We start from the raw sequence: 26,705 nt of genomic DNA on the forward strand, positions 1-26,705 counted from the left end.
TGTCTCTTTATATATACATGCGTGTGTGTGTGTACACGACCTCCGTTCGAAGGAGATTTATTATTAATTTGACGTCCGAGATACCAAAGTGTCTCGACGGCCACCCTCGTCCACGAGCGTGCAATCAATCGAAACGGCGTTTCGCGGGATTGCGCTATCGAAGAATTAAAATTTCAATCGCTTATTAAACACCGCGCCTTAACGACCATCGACGCGACTGCGACAGCTTGCACCCGCGATTTCACCAACTGAATCATTACTGAGCTTTGTTTCTGTACGGTATATAGGTACTATATCCAATTACGTCTGCCTCGGATACGATGCACACTGCTTGCATCAACCGAAACGTTTCGCAATCTATTGCCGACCTCTGCCTCTTATATTGGAAAGAAGCCTCGTTTCAGGGAGGAGAAAAAACCGTGTAGGTAGTCACTCGAGAACCTCCAGTTGCGAATTGAATCTTGACGAAATTTCGTGACACGTGCAGAAGGACTTCGCCGTTACATACAAAAGCTGCACGACTTACTGTAACACAACTATACGCCTGCGGTTTTCAAAGATAGGTACGTATAATAGCTCGCGCGTCATCGATTCAGGAAAAACCAATCGAAAAGTTTCGACGGATCGAAGGGGTGCAAAAATATAGGCATATCTACGTATAGGTTGTACATGAAGGAAAAAGCGGGTATTGAATGTTGCATGGAAATTGAAGGATTAAAAATATTTACGAGAATTACACAAGAGGGGTTTCCATTCCTCGTTTTATTCAAGGGGTAAGCGACGGGAGTACCGCCGGGGATTCCCACTAATGCCACCATTCAAGTGAAAGGGGCAACTCGAGCTATATTACGAGAGGGCTTTGCGCTTCCGTTTATGGCTCCACCCGGACGACCGCCGCGCTGGCCGCACTCTTCCGCGGCGAATATTTACCCGATTTAAGAGTAATATTTTCAACAATTTCATCCCTTTGTCTGTATACAGAGCTGCACGCCTGTGAGAATATGATGAGGTAAACAAAAGGGCAGGCACCCTTTCGACTTTCGAGTCAATGTTGTAACCGCCAAAGAGCCGTTGGCTCTCCTCTCGACGAGTCGATCCATTATTCTTCCGTTGTTTATTTCACCGCACGGTTTTTATTACAAGCTTTTGATAAAAGTTGAAACAAACGGAAAACATTTTCCCAACAACGATACGGTTGGACATTTTTTTGCCCCCTTACTTTCTGTGTGAGACTGAACTCTCGTTTTGCCCCGCTAAAAGCTGCGCGACAAAAAGTTCACCGTCGCTACATCAAAGCCAAAAGTTTCAGTAAATCGGGGGTACATAATATTACAAACTGGTCTTTCAATCTCTTCTTCTCTGTTTCTCGGTAAATTATTGAATACGACATACATCAGGGATCACACCCTACATTAATTGGATAGTTTTTCATCGTTGAATGCAAAGTCTACCGCGACTATGATAAATCATCCTCCGGAGGTGAGACGCACAAAAAAGAACATGTGATTAATTAAGTGAGTCGAGGTTTGAGCTATTGTAACAACGCAGTCTCGTGTAACATCGTTAACTTTCGACTTTTTTCTTTTTCTGCAAAACAGCTGCCAGAAATTTGTGCCGAAATAATAGACTCTTTCGCTGTACCTATACCTGCAAGCCTAGATCCGAGGTTTTTTCCGACGCGAAATCGAGGCTGACGCACTCTCTTAAATTGCTTCGACATTCTTTATGCTTCTTTTAACTCAGCCCCATATCGTTGAGGCTTCTCTTCAACGATAGCCTCCCGTACCGCAGCGGTGGCTGGCTGATATCCTCTTGCGGCTGACGGACCAGAAACAAGAGGGCAGCCGACGGGTTCGAGGCTGGAGATTACGTTTAACGAATTCAATATACCGAGCTGATCCTCTTCACGAGAGCATCCATCGCTTATATATTAAACATTTGCGTACACGGATGACTATGCATTTCCGCCGTTATACGGACACGGTAGGTATTCGAGGACGTAAATCGGAGGCCAAGATTTACGTAACTACCTCGGGTTGATTGGGGATTGTCAGCGATTCAACCTCAACTTGACCTCACCGGTGTAACTCAACTTGCCAAACATTTGCATACTCCAATTGCACGGAATGTTGCCCTCGAGGATTCGAACGTACACTTACTGTGATTTCGCTGTTTGAAAGTAAAATTCCTCTTTCGCACCTGTCAAACTTTTCACGGCTAATTGAACAAGGATTCCACTCAGGCACGCGTTGAATAGTAACTCTTCAAACTGAGGTCAAATTTAAGGACTTTACTATGCGTATATATATTTATATAGTATATAAGTGAACGGTTTCATCAGGAAATGTTTCGTGACTATGTATGCAATGGATTGAGAAGTACTAGACATTGAAATAGGATATTTAATTTAATTGGTTTCGAACAAATTTAATTGCTGCTCATCATTAATAAAAACCGACAAAAAAATAATAACTCTGTACTATGCTAGTGTTTAGTTCCAAATAACACCTGTTTGAGTATACAGAATCTTAAGTTTGAATTTTACGAAAAGAGGAAAATTTTCTAAAATAGAATTAATCTTTTTACCGAAATAAATAGCGGGTAAACTGAGTCTCTCAAGCGTTACGAACCTCAGCTGAATTTCCGTACAGGGCCTACGTGAAGTGGATGTAGTAAAAAGTATGATCATTTCCTTTTGGGGCTGGCTATCTCACTCAGGCCTGTCCCATGGGGCAGAACGTCTCTTTTTTTTTTTACGCCGAAGAATCGCCATAATCCAAACTTTCCAAACAACTTGAATCACGCCAGCCACAGACGCCTTCCAGCCTCCTAACTTAATAAACGGGGAGCCCGGAAACATTCGCTCTTCTTTTCCAACATTTGTAACACTCCGCGCTTTGATACTGCTGTTCCGAAACTTCTTGCTTCGCAAATTAACTTTCATTTCTATGTGCTCGGAGGTGGCTAGGTACATAGGCATAAAGAGGCACGTATACACCAGCCACACAACCGCTAACCGCACGCACCTACGACACACATCCGCTTCTCGTAAAAGGCTACATATTTCTCACGAGAAATTTGACGCCCTTCAAAGACGTTCAGCCGCGGGGGCGGTTTCGTAAAGTTGGCTGAAGTTCTTCTCTTCCACCCGTCGTCATCAAAGAGAGCTTCCTTTTCTCCCGTCCTCGATTGCGCGTTTTGAATCGAACGAATCGAGCAACGCGTTCCGCTGCCATTTTCCTCGCTCAATCTCGTTATACAGGGCTTGGCAGTTTCCCGGCAACAAAGCGAACACGATGCATTTACTTCGGTGCAGACAAGCGTCTTACACGACGCAGTTGACGATGATCCGAAGGATACGTTTCAAACCGCCTGGCCCTTGGCTATCCTTCGTACGTCTAGAGCGTAATCCGGCTGGTTTTGCACGACGACGAAATGCAAAATAAAACCTTGTAAACCCTTCGTCAAAGCGCATATGCTCATATTAAACGTAACAAAGCAGCTCAACTACGCGTCACCTCTTTACCCTGTATCACAATGGTCGAGGCTATGATGGCGCGACGTTGGTCCTGAAATCTCGGTCACAAAGAGGGTGAAATCCGGGATGCGGAGTACTAATCATCCCCCAAACGACGGATTAACAATTAAACATCAGGGCGGGTCCGGAGAATCCACGGTATTCACAACAAAGTGTGTATCACAAGCCCTTTCGGCGGTTTAAGAGAGAGACAGAGAGAGATTCTCATGGGTGTTGCCTCGACGACGGAGGGTAGAATTTCTTTTCGTCAAGGGCGTTTCAGACTACAATTCGAGTGAAGCCAAAGGTTGAAATTCGTGAGCTCGGGTGCGTGGAAAGATTCTGAGAGCTTGAAGATCAGGGTGAAATAACATCAATCGCAGAGCCACCCGATCCGAATGACGACGCTCCGAATCTGCTCGTGCGAGAAAGTCTTTCGACTCGCGCCCGTCTTGGATGGCAGGGCGCCGTTCTCCTCCCCCGTTTTTATATTGCTTTTTTTTGTCTCATCTTTGTACGGTTTGCATCAACCGCTTCTCGGTGAAGTACGACGAGAGAACTTCGACGTCAATGCTGTTCATTTAGCCATGATATTACTCCAATAAATCGACACCGACGACGACTACCAGGTGAATCGATGGAACGAGGTGCGATTACGCGAAACGATACCATCCCTGCGATGCGTGGCTCCCTCGGGGCCCAGAAACGTCGCAAAAAAAACCATGGCAATGTCGTAAGGAGACCTGAGACTTTGGTTCTGTAGTAGTTTTCAATCGGTACAAGTTTGTCGGCGTAGGTGGATAAGGTTAAGGTACGTTACACCACACGGAAACTTCTATCGATTCGAAGAAAGTCTAATATGTGACGTGAACGTCACGCATTGCTTAAAAATTCGAAAATATTCCAGGACATTTTACATATTTGGTAGCTTTAACTAGGCAGGCGTTCCGCTATCCTCTCAATGCATCGAACGGTGTTCAGAGTGATCAAAAGATGATAAAATTAGCGTACCGTGAATTAAATGAACGTGTAACTTTGGCTGACAATGAGCAGTGCTCGCAGTATTTGAAATTTCAATTTTGACGTAGTTAATGTTTGCGGGTACCTTGTTGTACGCCGTAATTAGATAATTTATGCAAAAACAGATACGTGATAAACGCATATTCACGGTGATATGCCAGTGATGGAATTTTCATTAGCCTGCGATTAAATTCTTGATAATCAAATAAATGAATGAGTTAATATTTCTATCCGCGGGATTTTTTCCTCTCATTAAAGATAGACTTTATATTATCTGCACCGTGACTTGCAGTCATGAGAGGCTGTAGACTTCACTGTGCTGTGGGATTAAAGAGTGATTTTACGAACGGTAGCCGCGATAGTGTCGCCGCGCGTTAGTATGAACATAATTTATATCCGTAAACGTCGGTAAGCCGAGAACCGCCGACGCGCAAATGGCTACCGCTCAGATTAATTGCCTGGCTTCGAAGGGTAGAGCGCGTAAGATTACCAACTCGGGTAGACGGAAAAACGTCGCGCGGTCGAAACTTTGGGAGCGTGTGACGTCATTTTGGTATGAAGTAAATTCGCGATATCGATGGAGCACGCATAATTTCCAAATCCGCAGATTTTCAACGGCTGGACCGTAAGTGTCGTTAAGGATGTACTGGCTGTACATTCGCTACAAAAAGTGAATCTCGTCGACAATATCGAATACTTTGCGATGAGTATAAAAAACGAAGAAAATCAACCGCAACAAAGGCGATGAGAAAATTACATTTGGATAATAATGATGCCCAAGAGTTATCGATAAATTGTTTAAACAGAACACAGCTTAACAAATTTTTAGGGAAAATTTCTTTTTTTTTTTTTTTTGTCATGCGAAATGAATTCGTTGATTTTTCTGAATGCACGTGAGTTTTTAAAGAATTTTCTCCGCATTTTGAAATGTCTGTTTTCGAAATGTTGTAAAGCCTGTATTTACGATACTATTCGTTCAATGCTTCGGAAACTTCCTAACTCTAATATACAACGTTTTTACGAAAATGTATCCAAAATTCATGATTCTTCCTTCATTTTTCCAAATTTAAGCAACGGAAATTTCAAAATAATGAGAAAATTCTTTAAAAACTCACGTGTATTCAGAAAAATCAACTAACTCATTTCACATGACAAAAGAAAAAAAAGTATTCCTTGAAAATTTGTTAAACTATGTTTCGTTTAAACCGTTTATTGATAACTTTTGGCATTTTTATTATTAAAAATCAATTTTCTTACCGTCTTTATTGTGGTTGATTTTTCTCCAATTTTTACCTCATCATAAGGCTTTCAATATTGTCGGCGAGACTCACTTTTGATTGAGACTGTATATCCGGTACATCCTTAACGCGGCTACACGCATGAAAGGGACGACTGTCCAAACTACTCACCAGAATCGTGGATGACGGAAACCCTCCGATCGCCAGTGACCCGGGAATCGCCGGCTGTCAGAATTCGGCGACTGTGCTTCGGCCTGTCTTCCTTCTTCCACATGACGACGTTGTCACCGATATTTCTCACCACGCAGGTGATCAAGGCGTCGTCACCCTCGTAGACGTGAACCGGATGTGTTATGCTGTCCCGTATGCTCGGCATGCCTGAAACATTCGTAAAAACGACGAGGAGTGTGATTATCGTCGTCAACTACGAGCAAAAAAACCAATAGGACCAATATGGAGCGATATAATTTTGCACGCAAGTTAGAAGTTTCGCTCGGTTAATTCAAGCTTCGATGCGATACTAGGAAAGATACGTTCTTCGAGTTGTTATTAGATCAGCCGGCTTCTTACCCGTCTCAGAATCGGCATTACTAATTTAAGGGAACGTAATTAGCCACGATGAAATGGAATTTCACCGTACAAAATTATAGCACCCTTTGTGCCAAATTTTCAGAAGCACTTTGCGCATCCACCCCTCTTTATCGCAGACATGAAAATACTAAACATACTATATTCACTTCGTTCGACTTTCGAGATTTATTCAGACTTGTTATAAATCTCGTCCTCGTGCACGCTTAACTCGAAGAATAATCATGCGATATTTGTTGTATCTCACCACCACACGACGAATAATACATACCGCACTAAATGCGCTTGTTCATCTAACCTGGCCAGCGACACTTTACTCCGGCTGATCGATTAACAAATCGTCATAATCATCACACGGTATAAATGGTAATACAGGCATAAGTCTCAGATTTTTTCCGCGAAAGATCGTCTGTACAAGGCTATATAATATAGCATATCGAAGATGGACCGGAGGCTGGTAATTAATCGATTAGCTCATATCTGCGGGAAAAAAATGTACGAAAAAAAACGTTTCGACCAAACGCGGCGACGCGTTCAACTTGCGCACATGCATCAGGTGGGTTATAATAACGTATCCTGGTGATCTTGGCGATGGAAAAACAAAGAAATCTTCGAGCTGATCAGCGTGGTCCATTAGATGCTGATCGATTCGCATTAGTCATTGTTTAGCTCAGGGCAGGACGGTCCGCCGATTTCTTTGGATTTATGACAGAGGTGAAATGAGACGTTGAATTCAGCCAGAGGTGGTCAAGTTGCGTTCGTTAGGCGTAAAATATTCCTTACCGAGATATTGAAGGGATTACACGAGGCGTGTATAATACCTTGGCGATTGAAAATTAGGAACAGTCGCGGGCTGGCGCAATGTTCCGATTCAACGCCGTGCCGTGAAACCGTCGCGGTTCTCCCGGTAACCGCTCCTTAACCACCGAAGAAAACCATGAATACCAATTTAAACGCGAGTTTAACGCTCGGTTTAACGAGTTGCCCACGCCTGTCGCGCGCTAAATTTATCCGAGAACAAGAAGGATTGAGGAAGATGAAAGAAAGAAAGAAAAGAATTGTTTTTAAAGCGGCAATTGCAAGCATCGCGCTATAAAATTGACGCTGAGAAGTGCATGGAAAGCTTGCGATCAGCCTTCCTCGAGTATCACGATAGCTGGCTTAGCGATGAAGCGTATAAGTTGAAAACTAAAAAGTAAAACGCGTAAAACGAGTGTGAAAAAAAAATTACTACAGAGTTATACTACGGTACGGAAAAAAGTCGCATAGGTCGATAGGAGTATACGTATATATACATATCTATCACTATTTCTCACGACGCAAAGTAAGCGGATTCAATTTCTCGGGCTTATCCCTACCGATTCCCAGACCTTATCAAAACAGATGCGATGGGAAAGAATAAGCCCTCGGATGAAAGGGAGAAAAAAAAAAGTGTCCGAGAATTCGCCCACGATTAAGTAATGCTGATTCACGAGCTATCCTGCCGAGAATACGGGAATTATGGGTTCAACTAGTCGTTATAACGTATCAGTCTGCCGAGTTTATTACACTCGGTCCACACTTTTTCCTTCCACTTTTCTTCGTCCACGGATTACCTCCAGAAATCTTTTATACCTATTAGAAATGAGGTCGGAGACGCTGGTAATTCGGAGAAAACCTTGATTAAGGAGAGGTCGAATTGATCCCTTAATACCGTCGTATCGACAGGTGGCAAAAGTCGGAATGGTCTAAGGTTACGCTCAGTGGGTATACATGTACGAACGGCTATTACACAGATAACATACTCATGAAGGAAAATTTCTGCCTTGAAACTTTTTCGCTTGCTTTCCTTTTTCTTTCTCGTTTCCTGTCCTTTTTTTTCCATCCACTATTGCGTAATTAGCTTTTCTTGTAATTAGTTGAATTTAAGGCGATCTTAAGCGGGGCACTCAGTGCGAACGGAAGAACCAGATCTGCATGCAAACGTCCTTATAAACCAACTGTGGGAGATTTGCAAAAGTAGTTTAATCCCTTGTGTACAATGATGCGTACACCTTCCGCTACCTTTGTCTAAAACGGTAATCCCTTCACTGTGGCATTTGAAATCTTTCTCAGCTGTTTTCAACCGATGCTCGACTTGGCCGTGATACAGATCGTGCGATCAATGTTTCCAACGTTGATATCACTGCACCATATTATAAGTTTGAAACTTACACCGTAACGTACGCAATGTAATAAGCAAATACAGAATTAAACTCATGTTGGATTCGTGTTTACTCGTAATTACATGCAGACAACTCGCTTTCTTCCGTCCTTCCTTCCTTCCTTAAACGTTCTCACATGTGCAATGGGGTTAGCAAGTTCTTGTGCAAGGCAATTAGGGGCGTGCTCTCTGAGCCGAGTTTCGCAAGACTACATCCGCGTGGTAGTTTACAGAGGCCTGGGGTTTCCCCTCAACCCACAGGCTGCATAATAATTAGAGATCTTGTCTCTTTGGTAAAATGTCGAAACAACTGTGCTACAGCCGGCCAAAGCGATCACCGTATAGGCAGTCTGTTCTTCCAATTATTTGCCAATTACCCAGAGACTATCGGTAGCTGAATTTGATACTGATAATTAAGCTTACAAAATATTCAAGCCGGGGTGATAGTGTTACGCCATTTACCGATTGCACTGCCGAGTTTGATTACCAACCGGGCGCAGATCGTCTCCGCCAAGTACGTAATTCGAGCTCTAGGAACGCTTTCAAGCTGATAGCGAGCCGGCCTAGGTATCAAAACGCATGCCTGACCACTGCATGAGCAAGCTGATGATTTGTGCTCGCTGAGGGAAGATACTCGGAGGGTTGATAGGGCCTGGATTCAACAGAGGAATGAATGCTCTGTTCATACCAGCGAGTGATCACTGGTCGGACGAGAAATCCTTTTTTATTGCGATATTTTTATTACGAACGACGGACAGAACTCTCCGTGTAAATATGGGGGGTGAACGAGTAAATTTTGGCGAGGCAAAGGCAACTTTTTTTTACCTCTGGGTCGTGACAATGTTGACTGACTAGGTATACCGTGAATGAGGTTTCGCAGCCAGCGACAAATCAAAGCAGATTTGAAAATACTGCGAGCTCTTTGCATCTCCATATATACGCAAATTTATGCACGTACACCGTTACGGGTGTATTTTCGAATATAGAGTGCACGATGGAGAGTTCAAAGTGCAACTACTGGTAGGCAGACGGTATAACGGTAGTCAAAATAAATATGGTATTCGGCGTACGATGTCGTAATGCTGCAATGAAAAGAGTAAAAATAACGTTTGTCCGCGTTGAGATGAAACGTGCAGTTTCGAAGGAAAAGCACGATAAAAACAAAAAGCTTGAAAAACTGCAGCTAACCAAAGATAATCGAATTATTTCTAATTGAAGGAAAGGTTCCTTTGATCCATAGTTAAAATAGTAAACACCAATCAATTTCCTCTATAACGAGGTTATTTTTAGCGAGATGTAATTACCAAATTAGCCTCGGTGATACTCTTCGAACCCTCGCTCCATCGCGTTTTAGTTTCGACGCTTCCGTCGCTCGGTCGTAACCCCGTATAGGTATACATATCGGCGCGTCGTCGAAAGACGAGCTCAACTTTCGACTCGCGTCTGACCGCGTATCGTCGATCCTGGCACTGCGCGTGCCGCGTCAAGCGTTGACTCCGACTACTGCGGTCGGTTTCATCCAGGTTTCATCCACCTACCCAGGTACAAGCGTAGAAGTTGACTGCCGTGAACGGTGGCGCAAACCGGTATAAATTTGCATGCAAATATACAGAAGCCGCCGAGCTCCCCGGTTAATCGGGTATCCCATTGATTCGGACGAGGCTGGAAGTCCCGGTTTCGCAATTCGAGTGGCCGGAAGACCCCGATACGGCTCGATGTTTCCGTCGAGGGTCCCGTAAGTGCCATGCCGAGATAACCGCAGCACACGCCGCATAACTACGGACCATGAATCACCGGCGAGCTGTCTCCTTACCTAATAAACGTAATGGTCAACACCCCGAGACGCGGGGCGAAGCGACGTCCATCCGTCATCGATTCCGTTCGACCCGAGAGGGCTTCGGACTGGTCGCGTTGTTACACGGCTTTTAGCTCGCCCTCGTTACTTTCCTCGCTTTGGACGCAAAATATTATACATACACCGTAGCCGCGCGTTGTTAAATTAAATTTTCAATTTCATCAGATTATTATACTTATCAAAGAAAATTAAATTTCAACTCCGGTGCGTATTCGATATAGGCGTGCATGTTTTCACTGGACGAATGCGTGTCCCTAGGCTCTGCAGTGCCTGCATAGCACGTGCATGCTGCACGAGCACCTATCGAATACACTATTTTTCGCGAAACATACAGAGCAGAGAAAAAGTGTGTGTATCGTTGAAAGCCCAGCCGCTAACTAGGGGTTTTGTTACTCGTGTTTGATTATCCGAATGCCTGCTTTCACATGTAACATGTATACCATCGTTTCTTTCGTATCTTATTTTCCCTCAGTTGTTTCGCGAGTTTGGTATACGCGTATATATTTGTTTCTGCATTTTTTGTCGTCTCTTCCCTTTTCGTTTTCGTCTACGGTCCGACGATACATAGAAAATACCTTTTCTAAGCCGAGCAAGGAAGTTTCATTCCGCTCGGTTAAATCGTAGGAGTGCAGACGAAATTGGGTAGTATGGTGGATGTTCCTTTTCTTTTTTTTTTTTTTTTATGTTCTTCTTATTGCCTTCTCTTTACCGTTTTTCGGCGTTTCTTCTTTACTTTTAACCAGAGCATACTTGCACCACTAGATCCCTCTGACGTGAATCAAATTGAAGGTTTCATTACTTTCGTCCGAACCGAGAAACCTTCCAATGGACATTATTTCATCTGGAATGAGTTATTCGAAAGGTCACCAACGACGACGTGAAGTAGCTGTATATATATATATATATATATATATATATATATATATATATATATACATAAGTACATACATACATATATATTACACATAGGTATACGGCGTCCAAATTCATCAGAAACGCTTGGAGACTTCTTTTCACCGGAGATAAGCGGAGATTAGACGATATTTGTAAGGTTCCAAGTATCAGTGAATATAAGGCCAACTTTTTCGTATCACCCAACTTTCGCATCGTGAAAAGTAAGCTTCGTCTCTGGAGCACGGGTGACGTCCACGAATTCCTGCTACTATCACGATAATTATCACACCATTGAATTTTTACCCCGCATCGGCGATTAACGCCGGGACCCATTAATTAAATCTTTGTAACAGGTAGAAATTATATACCCAACAGTAATTATTCATTGTCAGCAAGTTCTCCTGCTCGTGGCAAACTTTTCTATTTCCAACAGAATCCGCCGCTCATCCAGGGTAGTTAAACAATTTAACTCATTCAGCATGCCTTCCGGGGTTAGACATGCTGATATACTATATACAGAGTGTTCAAACAGTGCGAAAACGGTACCATCTCTGACAACTTGTTTCCATTATGTTATAAATTAACTCGCGTTTTACGGTTTCGTAAATGAGACAGTAAAAAGAAAAAAAATGTGTCGTAATAAACCCGGAATGAAATTCGAATAGGACAGAATTCTCGTACGAAAACTCCGCAAAATTGTTTGCCCTCGTTGAAAATAAAACGTAAAAATATTGTCACGGTTACAGACTTATAATACAAACGTAAGTTTTAGGAAATTTCAATTTCATTGTACGTCACAGTAATTTTTTCCCTAGCGACAAAGTCTATAACGTTCGTGTGCTTCGCTACATTGGTGAAACGTGAAGTGTTTTCGTTAGCAAGAAAACGAGCTCATGGGCATGTCAGCTCGGTATTACGTCAATAACGGATTAATGCTCGGCTTAATTAAGAAAGTTTGCTAGCGGCATACGTGTGCTTCGCCGCGCAGAACTGTGCAACAGTATGTATAAACCGGTATTATGTATACCAACGTGGTGTACGCGCACACTGGATTCACCGTCACGCTATAAATTGCGCCAAATTCGCAATAAACTAACGAATAATGTATTTACTCGCAATGTGCACCCGGCACTGATTCCAATTATTGTTCAACGGAATTTGCTTGTTGTGAATAACGACGCGTGCAAGGCGAGTTTCAGACCATGGACGTTTCGATGCGATTATGAGTCACGGCTTTATAGGTATGTACCTACCTACCTACCTACCAACCTTACTTGTTCGCGCAGCAGGTACTCGGTTTATAAACTGCGGCTCGTCAACCCTTGAGAGAGTCCACCGCTTGCGGTGAGAGTGTAACTCGCCCGTTAATAAAGTGCCTATTACACGTTGCACGTAATAGAGCACCTATATCCAGGCAATGTGATTAAATTTTTTTCTTTTTCCTCTAAGCTTTTCACAGTTTAGTCGTAAACGAGGTTAACCAATCTTGTCCGCTGTTAACGTCGTAAAATATAACATCTATACGCTGTGCGGGAAATCGTTATTACACCTTGTTGAACACACGCGTCCATCTTCAAACCGAACGGGAATAATAGCGGAACCGTTTGCCTCGCGCCACTGTGAACGTAAGGGGAAGTTTTTCTTCTTTTTTTTTTTTTTTTTTTCTTCGTTGAAGAATATCCGGTCCTTATACCGGCATACCGCTCTCGAATGCGAGAGTCGGGTTTTCGGTGACTCGGCGGCGAGTTGTCTCTTTTATTTGATCCAGCCCGCTGGGACGTCCCTCGACAATGCGGATAACTCGTCGACGCGGGTTGGCTCTTCTTACCTCTCGGCTAAAACGGCGAGCTCCTCTTCGAATCCATTCCCTCTGATTTGGCTGGTTTCACAGAGGGTTGCAGTGCACTCCGCCCTCGAATCCCGCGGCACGTTCCTCACGGCGAAGCCGACGTTTCGGCGTGATCCTTGTTGATGACTCCGCCATAATCCTCGCGGCTGCTACTGTCCTGGCAATAGTCCAGGCCGCGACCCGGTCTTCCAATCACTCGGCTTCGGACAGGGCAGCTTGCGCTGGAAGGAAGGACCCTCTCCTTCTTCCTTCGCTCCTGTTTCTTTGTCATCGTCCTCCACCTTGTCGCCGTTCCTCAAGTTCGATTCCCACCGTCCCCGACCCTCGTCGCCACCCTTCGCTTCGGCCTATCTTCTCCTCAGCCGCGCCCAATCCACTCCGTTTCTTTCCCTTTATACCGATCCCGCCACGTCGCGCTGCACCTCGCATCGGCTTGATCTTCGACCCTAATCCCTCGGTTCTCGAGGCTGTCTCGATCCAGGTTTCAATCGATTTGATTTTCGATCCTTCCTCTTCATCCGAAGCAAATCCTCACATTTGACCCCGGATTTTCGTGGCTCGCTGAGCGATATCGCGACCCTGAGGCACCGGCGTATATGCATGCCCGTGAATAAATCTCCGTCTAATTAGCTTCGAGATTACACTGTTAGTTTTAATTCTGCCGAGCGTCATGTTCTGCTGGTTTAAACCTCGGCGAGGTTCTTGATTTTTCATCCAATTGCGAGGAGCTCGATTATATGCTACGCCTATTGCGCCGAGTGTACAATATTCGAGGTAGATGATACACGGAGAGAAGAAAAAGAGTAGATTTAATTCAAAACCGGAAGAAAAGCAGGACACGTCACTTTTTTTGATAAAAAAATACCCATTTCAAATATATTTTTTTACTGTATTTTTCTTGACTGTTTATCAAGTCAATTCTGCATTTTACGAAGTACATTTTATCAAAAAAACCTAACGTATTCCTCTTTTACTGCAGTTTTAAGTAAAATCTGCTATTCTATTCTCTTCGTGGATGGTTCGACAAACGGATCGATAAATATTTACCAAGATTCGAGATGTTCGTGGAAATGTTACAGGCAACTCCGGCACTGCTCAAACGTATAAGAAGGTGGGGCGAGGGGGGGGGGGGGGGGGTCATGAATGGCAGGCTTTTACCTAAGTGCTGCTTTCTTCACACTACATACGCTTCTTCTTCCTGCGATTTCTTAGAATTAACCATTCAAACATTCGATGGTCGATTTATCGAAAAATTTCCGTTTCCGTCCTCATTCGCGCATTTGACTCTCTACCGTATTTTTTTCTCATCTTCTTCTGTTCCTTTTTCTCTGCTTCAGCGTGAAAAGTACGGATCCGAATGAGTAGACTCCGGGCAATTTTAGGAAAGAGAGGATGCTATAAAAGAGAAGAACGTAGCGGCAGAAAAAGAGTAAGAAAATAAATAAGAAGTAAGGGTTACACCTTCACACCGTGTTGGGAAAAAGTGTTTAATTGCAAATTCGCAACTTCAAGGCGGGTCCGCTTTCATTCTGAACTTGTACATTATATCTGTATACCTGTATATAAGTATAATAGATATCTCTCCTTGGTCTCTCCGGCGGGCGGCGGTAGAGAGTTTTGCCGTAATATGCTACGGAGATAATTTATATTCTACACGATTAAATTTACGAGAGAATTATGCAGTGCTGGGAATTTCAAGTTTGAGATGGTCCACCCTGAACTTTCTTGTCTTCTATTTCCGACGTTATTTCCTGGTTAATTCCAGACACGATAAGAGAACCCCGCCTACACTTTGCAGCGCGCTCACTGATTATTCAGCCGGTATTATTACATGCATATGAAAACACTCAAAGATCCCGAAATTTACGGTCACCACGGTACAATCGGACGCGTATTAAGGATTTCCGACATTTTTGGAAACTCGTATTTATCAGGCATGCAGCGTCACATTTCACGATGATATAGTCATCAACCCACCAATATGCACCAATTTTTCCAAGTTTCAAGAAGAGGCAGACAAAGCAGCTTCGTAGAAGCAGACAACTTCTGTCAGCACGTTCCTTCTACAGGTACCTTATACACACAGCCTCCGGCGAATGGTCGCGGTGTAATATGAATACGCGCGTTCAGGTTTTATTCACAGAGGAAAATGGCTAGACGTCGCGGTGATATTATATCCTGGTGGCAAAAGAGCCCCGGGGAAACCGGAGGATCCAGATTCCAAGATAAGATCAAACGCGTGCGAGAACAAATATACATATATATATATATACGAGCTGGGAAAACGTTGAAGGTAAAAAAAATTAAATATCCACGGTGCAGAGTCCGGGGAGCGATCCTGGTTTTCACCCTTGGATTTATGTGCACCGGGGAATATTTACAGACTCAAGTATCTGCGCGGAAGCGGGTGTGTCTAGTGTGGCTGAAGGTTAACGCTTATACCTGCAGCAATTTTCAAGTTTGAATGAGCAAGCTGGAGGGGAAAAAGAGTAGGAAACACCGGCCGAAGACTAGATAAGTTTTCAACCCTGACGGTGTGCTCACTGTGCGGTATATTTATAACCTAACGTCAAGACCGAGCTGGGTGGATGCGGTTGACTCGAGACTCGGGGAAAACTTCTGATTAAGATATCCTCACCGGTGCAGGTGGGATTAACGCGTTCCGTTCTGAGGCCGGATTAAGACCCGGTCGCCTCAGAAATCACCTAACATTTTGTCAGTTGGACAGTTTGACAGACTAACCAAGTAAATAGACTCGATGAACTGCAGAAATACTAAAGCAAGATTAACGACGTCTGTGACCCGCGTTGTCGTGACTCATTCTCGCACCCCGAAGGATCCTGCGTTTCGTCGTCGTCGTCGTCGTCGTCGTTGTCGTTGCCGTCGGGGGCGAGAGAGGCCAAATCTCTCCGACGGGTTTAGACGTTGACGAAGGAAAGGCGATGCCGACGCTCCGACGACTTAATTTATCAAAAAAAAATAAAAGAATGCAATCAGACGTTTGATGGCGCTCATCCGATTGGCACCTTTAATTGGAAGGGATTTACGCTGGCGGGGATTTTCTTTATATCGCACAGGTCGGCTGGCGAGGGATCCTGCTGGCGTGCTGGAAGGGGTTGCTCGGATAACTCTAGGTCTATACGTGTGTAAGGGGAGTCGTAAAAAGTGATTCTCTTTGTTACCCCGTCCGTATACTTCGTCCTATTCTCTTTATCGCTTCGTTCTGTTCGGTACCCACGCGAAATGGTAATGACAAAACGGTGGAGTAGAGGAGGAGGAAGAGAAGGTGGAGGAAAGGAAAGTGTTCTTCGAAAACCCACAACACTTGTGCATCGACCGCAACTCCGATGCAATGCAATCGATGCGAGTGCTTTCTTATTCGAACAGTGACGGGTACAAACAGGGGCTATTTCACGCTTGTTTGTCAGCAATAATTCTACTCATACCGCGCTTACCGCTTTATGAATCTAGAAGCGCGCTGCTTGCTATGTTTTCGTATCGGGTTGGCAACTTGTTACCTGAACGACTTCCCGTAGCTGCACGATAGTCGCCGCTGTCAGCTTCCGCGGCGGGATTTGGCGATCGAAGAACTTTGGAAATACATTAATCGACTTTCACACCCACCCAGGTGATGTATGCTCTATTCTCAACTTACTAGTTGAATTAAAGGGCATACAACTGGTGCTCGATTTTGTCTCGAATGCATCGATGTGTCGTTTCAGATACTTATCAGCGTCGCCAACGTTCTTTACTCTGCGTGTACAGATTTTTATTAAAATAGTCCTGCGGATAGGGCAGATCCATTTCTTCGTTCCCGCTGTCTTGTTTGCACAAAATTTTCGCAGAGTGAACGACTGTATTTTCCGGTGACAGCCTCAATTGGTAGTCGATGACTGTGATATGCGAGTAAATGTGCTTGAAACAAGAGCGCCCCAATTTTCCAAGTTAGTGAGTTATTTGGAAATCCATTTTTAAGCTTGATAGCCAAGAAAAAAAAAAGGCTGCCTTATCGAATTCAATGAAAATACGAATCCGATTACTCTGGCATTTCATCGTTCACACTTCGCTCGTAGCATCGGCGTCTATGATGCGAATAATAGTTGAAAACGCGCGCACGTGTGAGCGAAATACGTGATTACGAGAATGTGTATATAGTCGAGTTACCGCGTCTGATCCCTTAAACCTGCGAATTCACGAGAGCACAAGACGGTAAAAGAGAAAAAGAGGATGACATAAGAAAGAGAAAAAAAAAGGCGTATGTTTTATGTTTGCGGTACGCAGGGAATATCAACGTTTTATGGCCAGTCTGCCAAAGCCTGCATGTGAGGTCAGGAGAAGTTAGGGTATAGCTTATGGACGATCTCGTTTCACGGATCGTATGTTATTTTATCAGGTAAATTCACCTGTCCTCTTGTGTACGTAACAACGCGTTGTACACAGGTAAGGCCGGATATCGTGAAATAAAACGAGTCCACGTACATACGTGAGCATAAACACATCTGCAGAGGGAAAAAGTGGAGATAAAGGTAGAAGAAAGAAACCCGTGTACGGAGATAAAAAAAAAAAGACACGCTCATACCTCGGGCGATTAAAATTTCCAGCACACATAACCACACTGTTGGAATATTTTTATTTTTTTTCAACATCCGCGTAATCACGGTCATCACCACCTTGCACTCGACGCAGTCACGGCACGTTGTTTAGCACGTGGTAGGGCATGCAGCGCGTATGCACAACAATATCGCGCGCCATGTATTATACAAGGTATAACGCGGCAAGAACAAAGGAACCAGAGAATAGTTTATGGCCGGGACATAGGCATCGTCGGGTTCGCGTGTATTCGAGTAGATACGTAGGTACAAGAGTGGTAAACACTCTCAGGTGGTCCGAGGGCGTGTGCCGTCCCTCTCCTATCCCATCCTCTCCGTAGTCTAGGGGAAGAGGATGCCGAGGTTTCACCAGTGTGCACGGTGTTGCAAGGGAGATTTATGCGCGTAATCTCTTCAAGTCAACGTCCATTACGTGTCACCTGTTCGCTCTGCCCAAAGTACGTACCCTGGGAGGATACTGTTATGGGCACTGCGTCTGCATTCCCATCAGGTGTCGGGGGTGCGGAGTGGAGAATGGTCATTAATTAACGGGATGACGGCGGACCGAGTTTCAATGGTGGAAGGAAACACGACCGAGAGCAGTAAGAGATAATATGTTGATGAATTTTTGCAAAAAAAGAATAATTCTCTCTTCCCTACCGAGTGCAAAGTCAATATTTTCACGAACTTTCGCTTCTCGTCTCATTACCGGACAAAGTACCGTGGAAAAGTTAAAATTGAAGGTAAATTTTGATGTACAAATTAAATTAAAACTAGTTTCATCATACTTATCGATTAAAGAATCATGTACGCGAATATAAATTTTCCACAGTATGCAATTAAGCGAGGGAGATTGATTTTCTAATTAACGGTAATTACGATTTGCTCGTTCGTTTGCGATTGTTTCTTTTGCCTACCGCTGGGAAGGAGAAGAAGAAGAATAATAAAAAGAAGAAGAACCTTGGGCAACCCTTGCCGCATATCGTAACCCTCTTTTTGCTCGGCAGCCCAGAGTAGCAGAGTATTAAATCCCTTCGATTTAAATTAAATTTCAGAACCTTTGCCCCTTGGGGAGCCGGCGCCAAATTGTTGCCCGGACGAGATGTATCAAAAGTACCTACTCGAGGCGGAACGCGCCGGCTAAAATTCTTCCCCGGGTCTTATTTGACGGTAAAACTGATCTATGGTAATGGTAATTCCCCTTAATTATTTCTAAGTCAGCGTCTTGGAATTTTTATAGGCTACTATTTACGGGAACCGACTGCCCGCCTTAAAAGCTTGCACTAACAACCTGGAAAACGGAACTTGCCTATTCCCCGTAGTATGGTTGAATCGAACGAGCTTCAAATAAACGCTCCTGATTTATGAACTGTTTGACGTTACGCGGGGCGGGGTAAAAAAGTTTTGCATCAAATTCCACTCAATCATCTCGATATTAGTCGAATAGTTGAACAGGGAACTGGAAAACTTCTGGCTTCCTCTTTCACCGCACTCGCACTCGACGGACGTTGATTACTTCCAACACAATGCTACTCTGTTCGGCCCGAGCGGATAAAGCGCGATGCTAGCCATTTAGCGATATCAGGTATACGTATACCGGCGTACATCATAAATATAATTTCGAAGCCCGAAGGCGTTTATCCAACGAATGGCAGTGAGGCGGTATTTACTTTATTCGGTCGCTCAAGATTTAATTATCTCGCGAGATATTCGGTTCTTTGATCCTCTGTTTACCTCCAGAATTCCCGAGAGAGACTTGGAACTCAAGCTTCGGGTGAAACGTAGTGAAAATAAAATGTAGCAACAAAGGCATAAAGCGAGGAAAGCGCCTTTAATGCCGAAGCTTTATGAGGCATCCGAAACTCCCTCCCACTCGGGACTCAAGCCTGTGCAAAAGGTGGTAACTGCCGGTATACAACGCGTACTTCGTATGGACGGTAACCACATTCATCCACGAAATATTACCTAAGTACCAACGCGATATACGTCAGCGGTGAGCGGAAGGCCGCGAGGTTGTCTGGATGGGTTTGTGGGTGTGTACGTGCATGCATCCGCGTATACGGTACGTAATAAAGGTGCCAGTCGAGCGAACCTCTGCAAAGTTATATCCGGCTTTACCTCGCCTTTCATGGTCAGTTAAACTAGGATCACAGAGAAGTTTTAGGTCCCACATACGGCGGCGGAAGCGGCGTCCAATCTGTTTGAAATTGGATTCCGAAGGCCGGATTGATAATTTGTCCCGAGTGTCACGTCGGCGAGGATCCTTTTCCGGCAGTTGAACGCCATTTGACACCGATATCTTCCCCGTCGCCTCTTCCTCTCCTCTCCTGAGGATGTAATTGCGTCTCGGCCGCCTCGGCTGTAGGTGTGTGCCTACCGTTTTAAAATGGCCCGGTAATTAAATTCCAAGGCTCTATCATCTTAGCGTCGAGCGCTTAACGTTCGGTTGTTCAATGTTTGTCGCAATTAGGAGAGCCTCGGAGCGAATGGAAGGTTAACGAAAACGGGCGGCGAAGCATGCACGAGGAGAAAAAGTTGCAGTTGAACGCTGCAAGACAAAGAAGAAGAAGAGGAAAGAAGAACGCACGGAAGAAAAACTAAAAGTATAGCGAACCAAGTTAACCGGAAATGTAGTTCGCTGCTCGTAACGAATAGCTGAAATAAGACCATAACTTTGGCAATCTTTACTACCCGGACGAGGAAAAGCTGCACACGGAGGAAGCGGATGAGAACCAATGAGAGCGACGTTTCTTATCGTCTTTGTTTCAGTTCACGAGCTTCACCGACAGTACAATCAAGTCCTATACTTATGTGCGGAAAACTGTTAACGCAGCATCCTGCAATTCCGATATCGTGTTTTATACCTACATTTGTGGCGCAATGTATCCACGTGTACCTACCAACGATTAGAATCACGTCTCAAGGTTTGTTGTATTAGAAGTCGAAAAAAGAAATGGTCTAAAGGGGCTTCGCCTCGTATAACTTTTTCAGAATACATTTGCTGTTTTAAAATGTATAATCGAGCCAGATTAATGACATTTTGTATCCAAGCGGAGTGGGCCGATGTTTTTTTCACCCACCTGTAGACCTGTTAACGGATGATTTTCAGCCAGAATTTGGCATGTTCTCACACGAACGGCGAGATGGCGCGAAAATTTTTGACAAATTGTAGAAAAGTGACGATGGAGGTGGTCGGAGAGGCGTCAGTTCAGGAAACGCTGTTTGTTTCATAGGTTTTATCCTTCGGACGATAAAACGGCAGGCAGCAGAGATACGTATCTTAGTTGAATTTTCGCTTATCTCGGTTCTTGTTTAGTCGCGGTTAACAAGCTTCGCCGTACCGGGGTTGGTTTTTTAAATCAGACTTATCTCGGCCATGAAAGAAAGTGTAGGCGGAGTTCTCGAGGGGCGACATCAATGTACAACAAGATCGAGCAGTGATAATACTTGGAGGAGGAAGGAGGAGGAGAAGGCCGAAACTTTGTTGGGAAATTTTCAGGATGGGAGGGAGGGAGGTAGACGCCGGGCGAGTAAAGCGGGCGGAATGCCTGGAAAATTAACGTTTGCTTTGGTAACTGCATTATTACGACTTTGTTAAATGGAGAATTCTGCTAAAGAAATAGCGGTAATTCGGACACCTGGGGAACGGAGAGAAGGGCGCCGGAAGCCCTCGGGCCTTCTTTTTCCGGCGAGGCCTTTGTTGCCAGAATAAGCAACGTCCGAGGCTCTCAATTCTTTTTCCGACGTTTATACTTTCTTTCTTTTCCACGTCATCCGGCACTCCGTTCTCTTTGTCTTTCCCCCATCCCCCCACAATTTTTCTCTCTTCACCTTTAACACCAGCTCGTTTCACTCTTCGCGTTTCGCCCTCTATTTTCCACCAGCCACTTTCAACTCACCATTTTTATCTCTGCAACTTTTGCTGCTTCCTGGTTACTCCGTACGAGTTTCAGTCATGATTCTCCTTCTTGTTCGTCGATTCCCGTTCATTTCTTCTTTTATATTCGGTTTTTCAATTTTTATCAATTTAGACCGTCGATATTATCCTCGATCTCGGGGATGTGCAGCTTCTATACAGCTCTCCATATCCATTTCATTTTCTTGTGATATTAAATTACAGTAACAGATTCTGCACACCCCACTTTCAGTCAGCTAAGACACTTTTACATAAATTCAACCATGACACCAATTTGACATTTCATTTTTCCGAGGATTGCAAATTACGCGAGTTTCTCCAACGTTTCTACAGAACACAGTGCGAAGAACGAACTTGCTGGATCAATTGTCTCAAACTCAAACTAAAACCGAAACCAATACTTGCCACATCGCGTAAGGAAAATTAATACGGCGCTCTGAAGTTGAAAATAAAAAATGATGAAAACTTTTCACATTGACGCGCGGAATGTAGTGTCATCTCACACCGCCGTGGGCTACTACAAGAAATCTTACTCACTGACAGGAAAGCAGAATGGTTCGAGGAACGGCGACGTAGTCCTACAACTACCCCAGCTCAGGGTTGTACACACATTTGCCATTAATACCGAGGACATCACAATGCCCCGAAGGGTCGGAGGGATCTGGTCTATCCAGGCATTAGGCCCTCCGGGATTTGACCCACAGGTTTGGAGAATCACCAGTCACGGGCCGCCAACCACTAACTGGTTAGCAGTGGCCGGTAACAAGTATCCAGTAACCAATACCCGGTAAGCAATGAACGGTTAGTTACCTCTGTCAAGAGGCAGCGATAAGCTAATCCAGCCGTGACCTCGTTCCGAGCATTTAAACCAGCGATCCCTCATCGTCGGTAATTACATCGACGAATGTGAGACGATGTGCGAGGAGGAGAAATGAGCGCTAATGTACGTACCGGTGGAGGCGAGTGTCGACGCAACGGTGACCAGAACGATCAGGAGGACGTTGATAGGATTGGTGTTCCCCTGCAACATGGTTATTGTCCGGTCTGCTCTCTCTCGTGTTCGAATCGAACTTTGCGGTCACCTGTAATCACCAAAACAGAAGACTTTCATCGTTACTGCAATCGTTATTGTTATCATTTGGTAGCTCGACCCTCTTTTGCAAATGGGATTACACACCACCTCCGCTGTTTACCGAGCAAAAAGCACTATAGTGGAGTGTACGCGGAATCAAACGATTTCATTGGCTGGGCGCACCCGGCCATCGAAAGAGAAGAGAAAAGATAAACAAAATCCAATTCCTCTGTTTGGTCAAACCATTATTTCGTTATTTCTTATTCGCGAGGGCCGATAGCAAATAACAAATAAATGCTCTTGTGTACATTCACTCGCAAACTGCTGCCTCTGCGCAGGTTTGCATTCGTAAAAAAAAAAAAAAATACGATTCTTCTCGTTTACCACCCCAATTGATCACGGACATTGGTCGACCGCAATAAAACACCCCCCCATTGGTACGGGAATTGGTGACTCTCCATTAAATTTTTGCCGATTCCATTTACGATATTTCTGTTACTCGGATAATCCAAATTAATGCTCTTGGGTTTGGTATTACTTTTGTCGAACGGTATTATCTCGTTTAATCGACTACATGGCTTCGGGGTGATTGGAAAATTGGAACCCGAACGTAGCACTCTTGGCGATTTGCTATATCGCCGTCTCGCAACTTTAACTTTCAAGTGAAGTTTAAAGAAATAACCTGATAGGTACGCCCGATAAATTACAAGCTTTTATACATCTACATCCGCACAGAGCTGCGGAGGTAGGAAAATGGAGAGGGAAGTTGAGAAATTTTCTTGACCCAAGTCTGAAAGATGTAGGTGGAAAACTTTCTCATCAACGGAAGTTGGTGTATACCTGTATCCTTGCTCCGTGGATCTTTAATACAATCCCCAATAAATATGTATAATATCGATGAAGATATGTATCAAATTCTTGCTCACATCGTAACGCGGCGCGATATCGTACACTCGTAATACACCCACGTATTACAATTTGTCCAAAATTCGACGGGATAAAGAATCAAGATATTACGGCGTCTCGGAAAAAGAAGAAGGTCGTACCGGCGCTGCTGTAGGCAACCGCCTGCAGGGGGCGAGCTGGTTCTTGCTAACATTCGCGTGTCCCTGGGTTATTTAGAATTGATGAAGTGGTTTTACTTTGCGGCAGACTCATTACCTAGGCCGGCCAAGTAGAGCCTCGACGCCGTCTCCGCCCTCTTCGCCGTTTCTCCTTGTCGAGGCGGAGTGGAGCAGAACTCCGTTGGGACGAGGGGGGCTGCTAGAGTAGCTCTTTCGTGGCTTGGGTGGTGTGTGAGCTCCTCCATGGCTCGTGACCTTCCTCTAATTAAAAATACTCGGCAAGGAGAGGTGGTGCTCGCACGCGACTCTACTTTGCGAGAAAGACGCCAAGCCGGGTAATTGACGCTTGCAATATATATTTATCGCGAAAATAGAGCGAATACACGCTGGTGGGTACAAACCGAGGCTCCGAGGCTCGTTTCGCCATCTCGTCGTCGCTCAATGTTCCTCCCCTTAATTCGAACCGTCGTCTTTCGAGAGGGTGAACCTTAGAGCCCATTCACTCGAAAGGATATCAACCGGTCGAATTATACGATCAATTGACGAAAACACGGCAGCGTTTCTGTATTAGCCGATAAATTCAATCAGCGTTTAAGTTACAAGTAGTGTATAAGGTATGTTCATTGATCATTGATCGACGATTCATTCAACGCGCCTCTTACTGTCGCTTTAACGAATCCTCTCGCTTCAGACGCCTCAAACAAATTAAGCCGACGAATATTGATCCGCTTCCATCGACGAACATCGGACGTTCTCCTCAATCGTGCCTGTAAGGTATATATTTTACCTTCTCGCTTCATAGGGATTCTTCGTTTGATTCTGTTTCGAACAGTATGAGGCAAACGAGATGCGGAGTAGGTACTGCTCGGCGAAATTGACTTAAAGCCTGGAGGAAAGAAAAACAGAGTTCAGAAGATCGAGCTGCTTCATCTGAATCACACATGTACCGTCTTTAGAACAGTGTAACTTTTGTCTGATACATGTTTCGCCGGCTCGTGCGTTTTCAATGATTCAGAAGATATTACGATGTACTTTCGTTCCTTCGGACCTCTTATTATTATACTTACATATACACGGCTACCGAGAGTTCGGAGACTATAAGCAGAAGCTTCTTTCCCAGGCTTAGTTGTCTCAAACTCGAGGACATGGTGAAGTATCGGGAAGTTTAGCGGGGTTGGCAACAAGAGTTGAGTAAGTAACGGTACGGAGATTAGACTTGAAATTACAATTTGTTAACTTAAATTTGCCGATTCGGAAATAAACCAAGGAGAAATGGAAAGAAGTATCAGCTGTAGGCAACTCCTTCTTTTCCACTGGCGGTGGAAAGAAGGTGCCAACCCAACCGAAGGTCTAATTTAATACCATACCCGCGTACCGAACGGCCACAGCCGCCGAAGTCCCAGGACTTGCAGGACATTACGGATGCTCAGAATGTCCCCTGGACTCTTTTCCACAACGGTTATTGTCTTAGGGACGAGGGTTATAAAAATGAGAGAGTAAAAGTATCATCCAAAAGGGCATCAAATAGTCATTCCTGAGACCGTCAGCTCCCCGTTTTCCCGTAAAGCAAGCACTAACAAGGGCGTCACCGTCAGAAAATGACCCAACGTTACATCCTGGGATCGTCGTCGGAACTCGGCGAAACGAATGGCGAGTAATTGATCGACGAGGCGAGCGATTATAAAAATCTTCTGGGAATTTAATTTAACTTTTTTTTTTTTTCAACGTATCTTCAACGTCGCTTGGTCACAACGTGATTTCAAAATGATCGATTGTCTGAGAGAGGTGGCGTATATATTTTCATAATTCTTAACGGATCCCGCGGCTCCACCTTTTCCCGATCCATTCGAAGCCCTCTCGAATTCCTCCCACGAGCGATTCGACCTTTCGTTCTAACTTTTCTCCCTCTCTCTCCCCCTTCTTTCTCCTCAGATTCTTCGTCCCTCCGTAGTTTCCTCCTCTCGCTCGGTATTAAACTCTATTCAAGTAGTCTTCGTCTCAGCTTCATTGAGCTCTTGTCCTCTAAACCCTGTCGAATTTACTCGATTCAGTCCGTATCCTCGCCTGCAGGTCGATTGACTTCTAATTGATCGACTTACGAAATTCTCTCAATTCACGTCTCTGCTTCGAGAATACGTACGAGGCGGAATCAAATTACTTGCCAGAGAATTCTTCTTTCTCACTACACGTGGTACAGCAGCTGCTGTCGGTGAACATATTTCGGTGGTAATTCTCATCGGGAACTTTCGACGCTTTTTTCCACCAACACGCGCGCGATTCATACATTGCAGCACAACGTAGACGCAGGCAGGTCTATCAGCGTATGCGTATAAAAATGGGCTACCAAGACAAATCACGGCACTCGCCCCTTGGCAGGAAAACTCGGCCAGCTATCGCCGCTCCGCGTCAAGAGTTGGCAGGCATACGAAGTTCGTTTCATAATTTATCGCAGTCACTACACGTAGGTATATCGATCACTTAGCGTACCTACCCAACGAAATTGCATTGCTGGAATACCTGCCGTTTCAGAGGACACGGAGCCGTTCTTTTTCCTCCTGAAATTCAAATTCGTCCTACTGCGAAAATGCAGGAAAAATATTACGGAAAAACTCGTCCACATTTCTTTTCCAGTCGAAGTTTAGCGTGAATAATGTCTGCAAAAAGCTCTGTCAAAGGAAATCGCAGTATCTGTTCTCGCAAACCGTTGTGTCCGTGTGTGTTTGTGCGTTTGTGTGTAAGGTTTGAGAAAAGGATGAAGGAACGACCGTGTCAAAGTTTTGTTGTTGTCCCCAGGCGTGCGTTGCGTACGTCGCCTTAAGTGCATCCCCATTCTTCTCCTCCCTCGCTCAACCAGGATATGCGAGTTTTTTAGCCGACTTGAACTACGCAGGAAATATGTGGGTAATAAACATACATATTCG

General features: G+C 44.5%; 1 protein-coding gene across 6 annotated transcripts in view; it reads right to left on the reverse strand.

Annotated features, from left to right (window-relative positions):
* LOC124178027 (Ig-like and fibronectin type-III domain-containing protein 1) overlaps window positions 1-26,705 on the reverse strand; it is a 168,230-nt gene that overhangs the window by 15,174 nt on the left and 126,351 nt on the right. For all 6 annotated transcript variants that reach the window (XM_046561107.1, XM_046561126.1, XM_046561135.1 and 3 more), the window contains 2 exons: window positions 22,600-22,730; window positions 5,947-6,153 (listed from right to left, as the gene is read on the reverse strand). In XM_046561107.1, coding sequence (XP_046417063.1) covers window positions 5,947-6,153; window positions 22,600-22,678 — 286 coding nt within the window. In that variant the 5' untranslated portion in view covers window positions 22,679-22,730. The remainder of the gene's footprint in view (window positions 1-5,946; window positions 6,154-22,599; window positions 22,731-26,705) is intronic.

The sequence above is a fragment of the Neodiprion fabricii genome, chromosome 1 (assembly GCF_021155785.1).
Source record: "Neodiprion fabricii isolate iyNeoFabr1 chromosome 1, iyNeoFabr1.1, whole genome shotgun sequence".
NCBI lineage: Eukaryota > Metazoa > Arthropoda > Insecta > Hymenoptera > Diprionidae > Neodiprion > Neodiprion fabricii.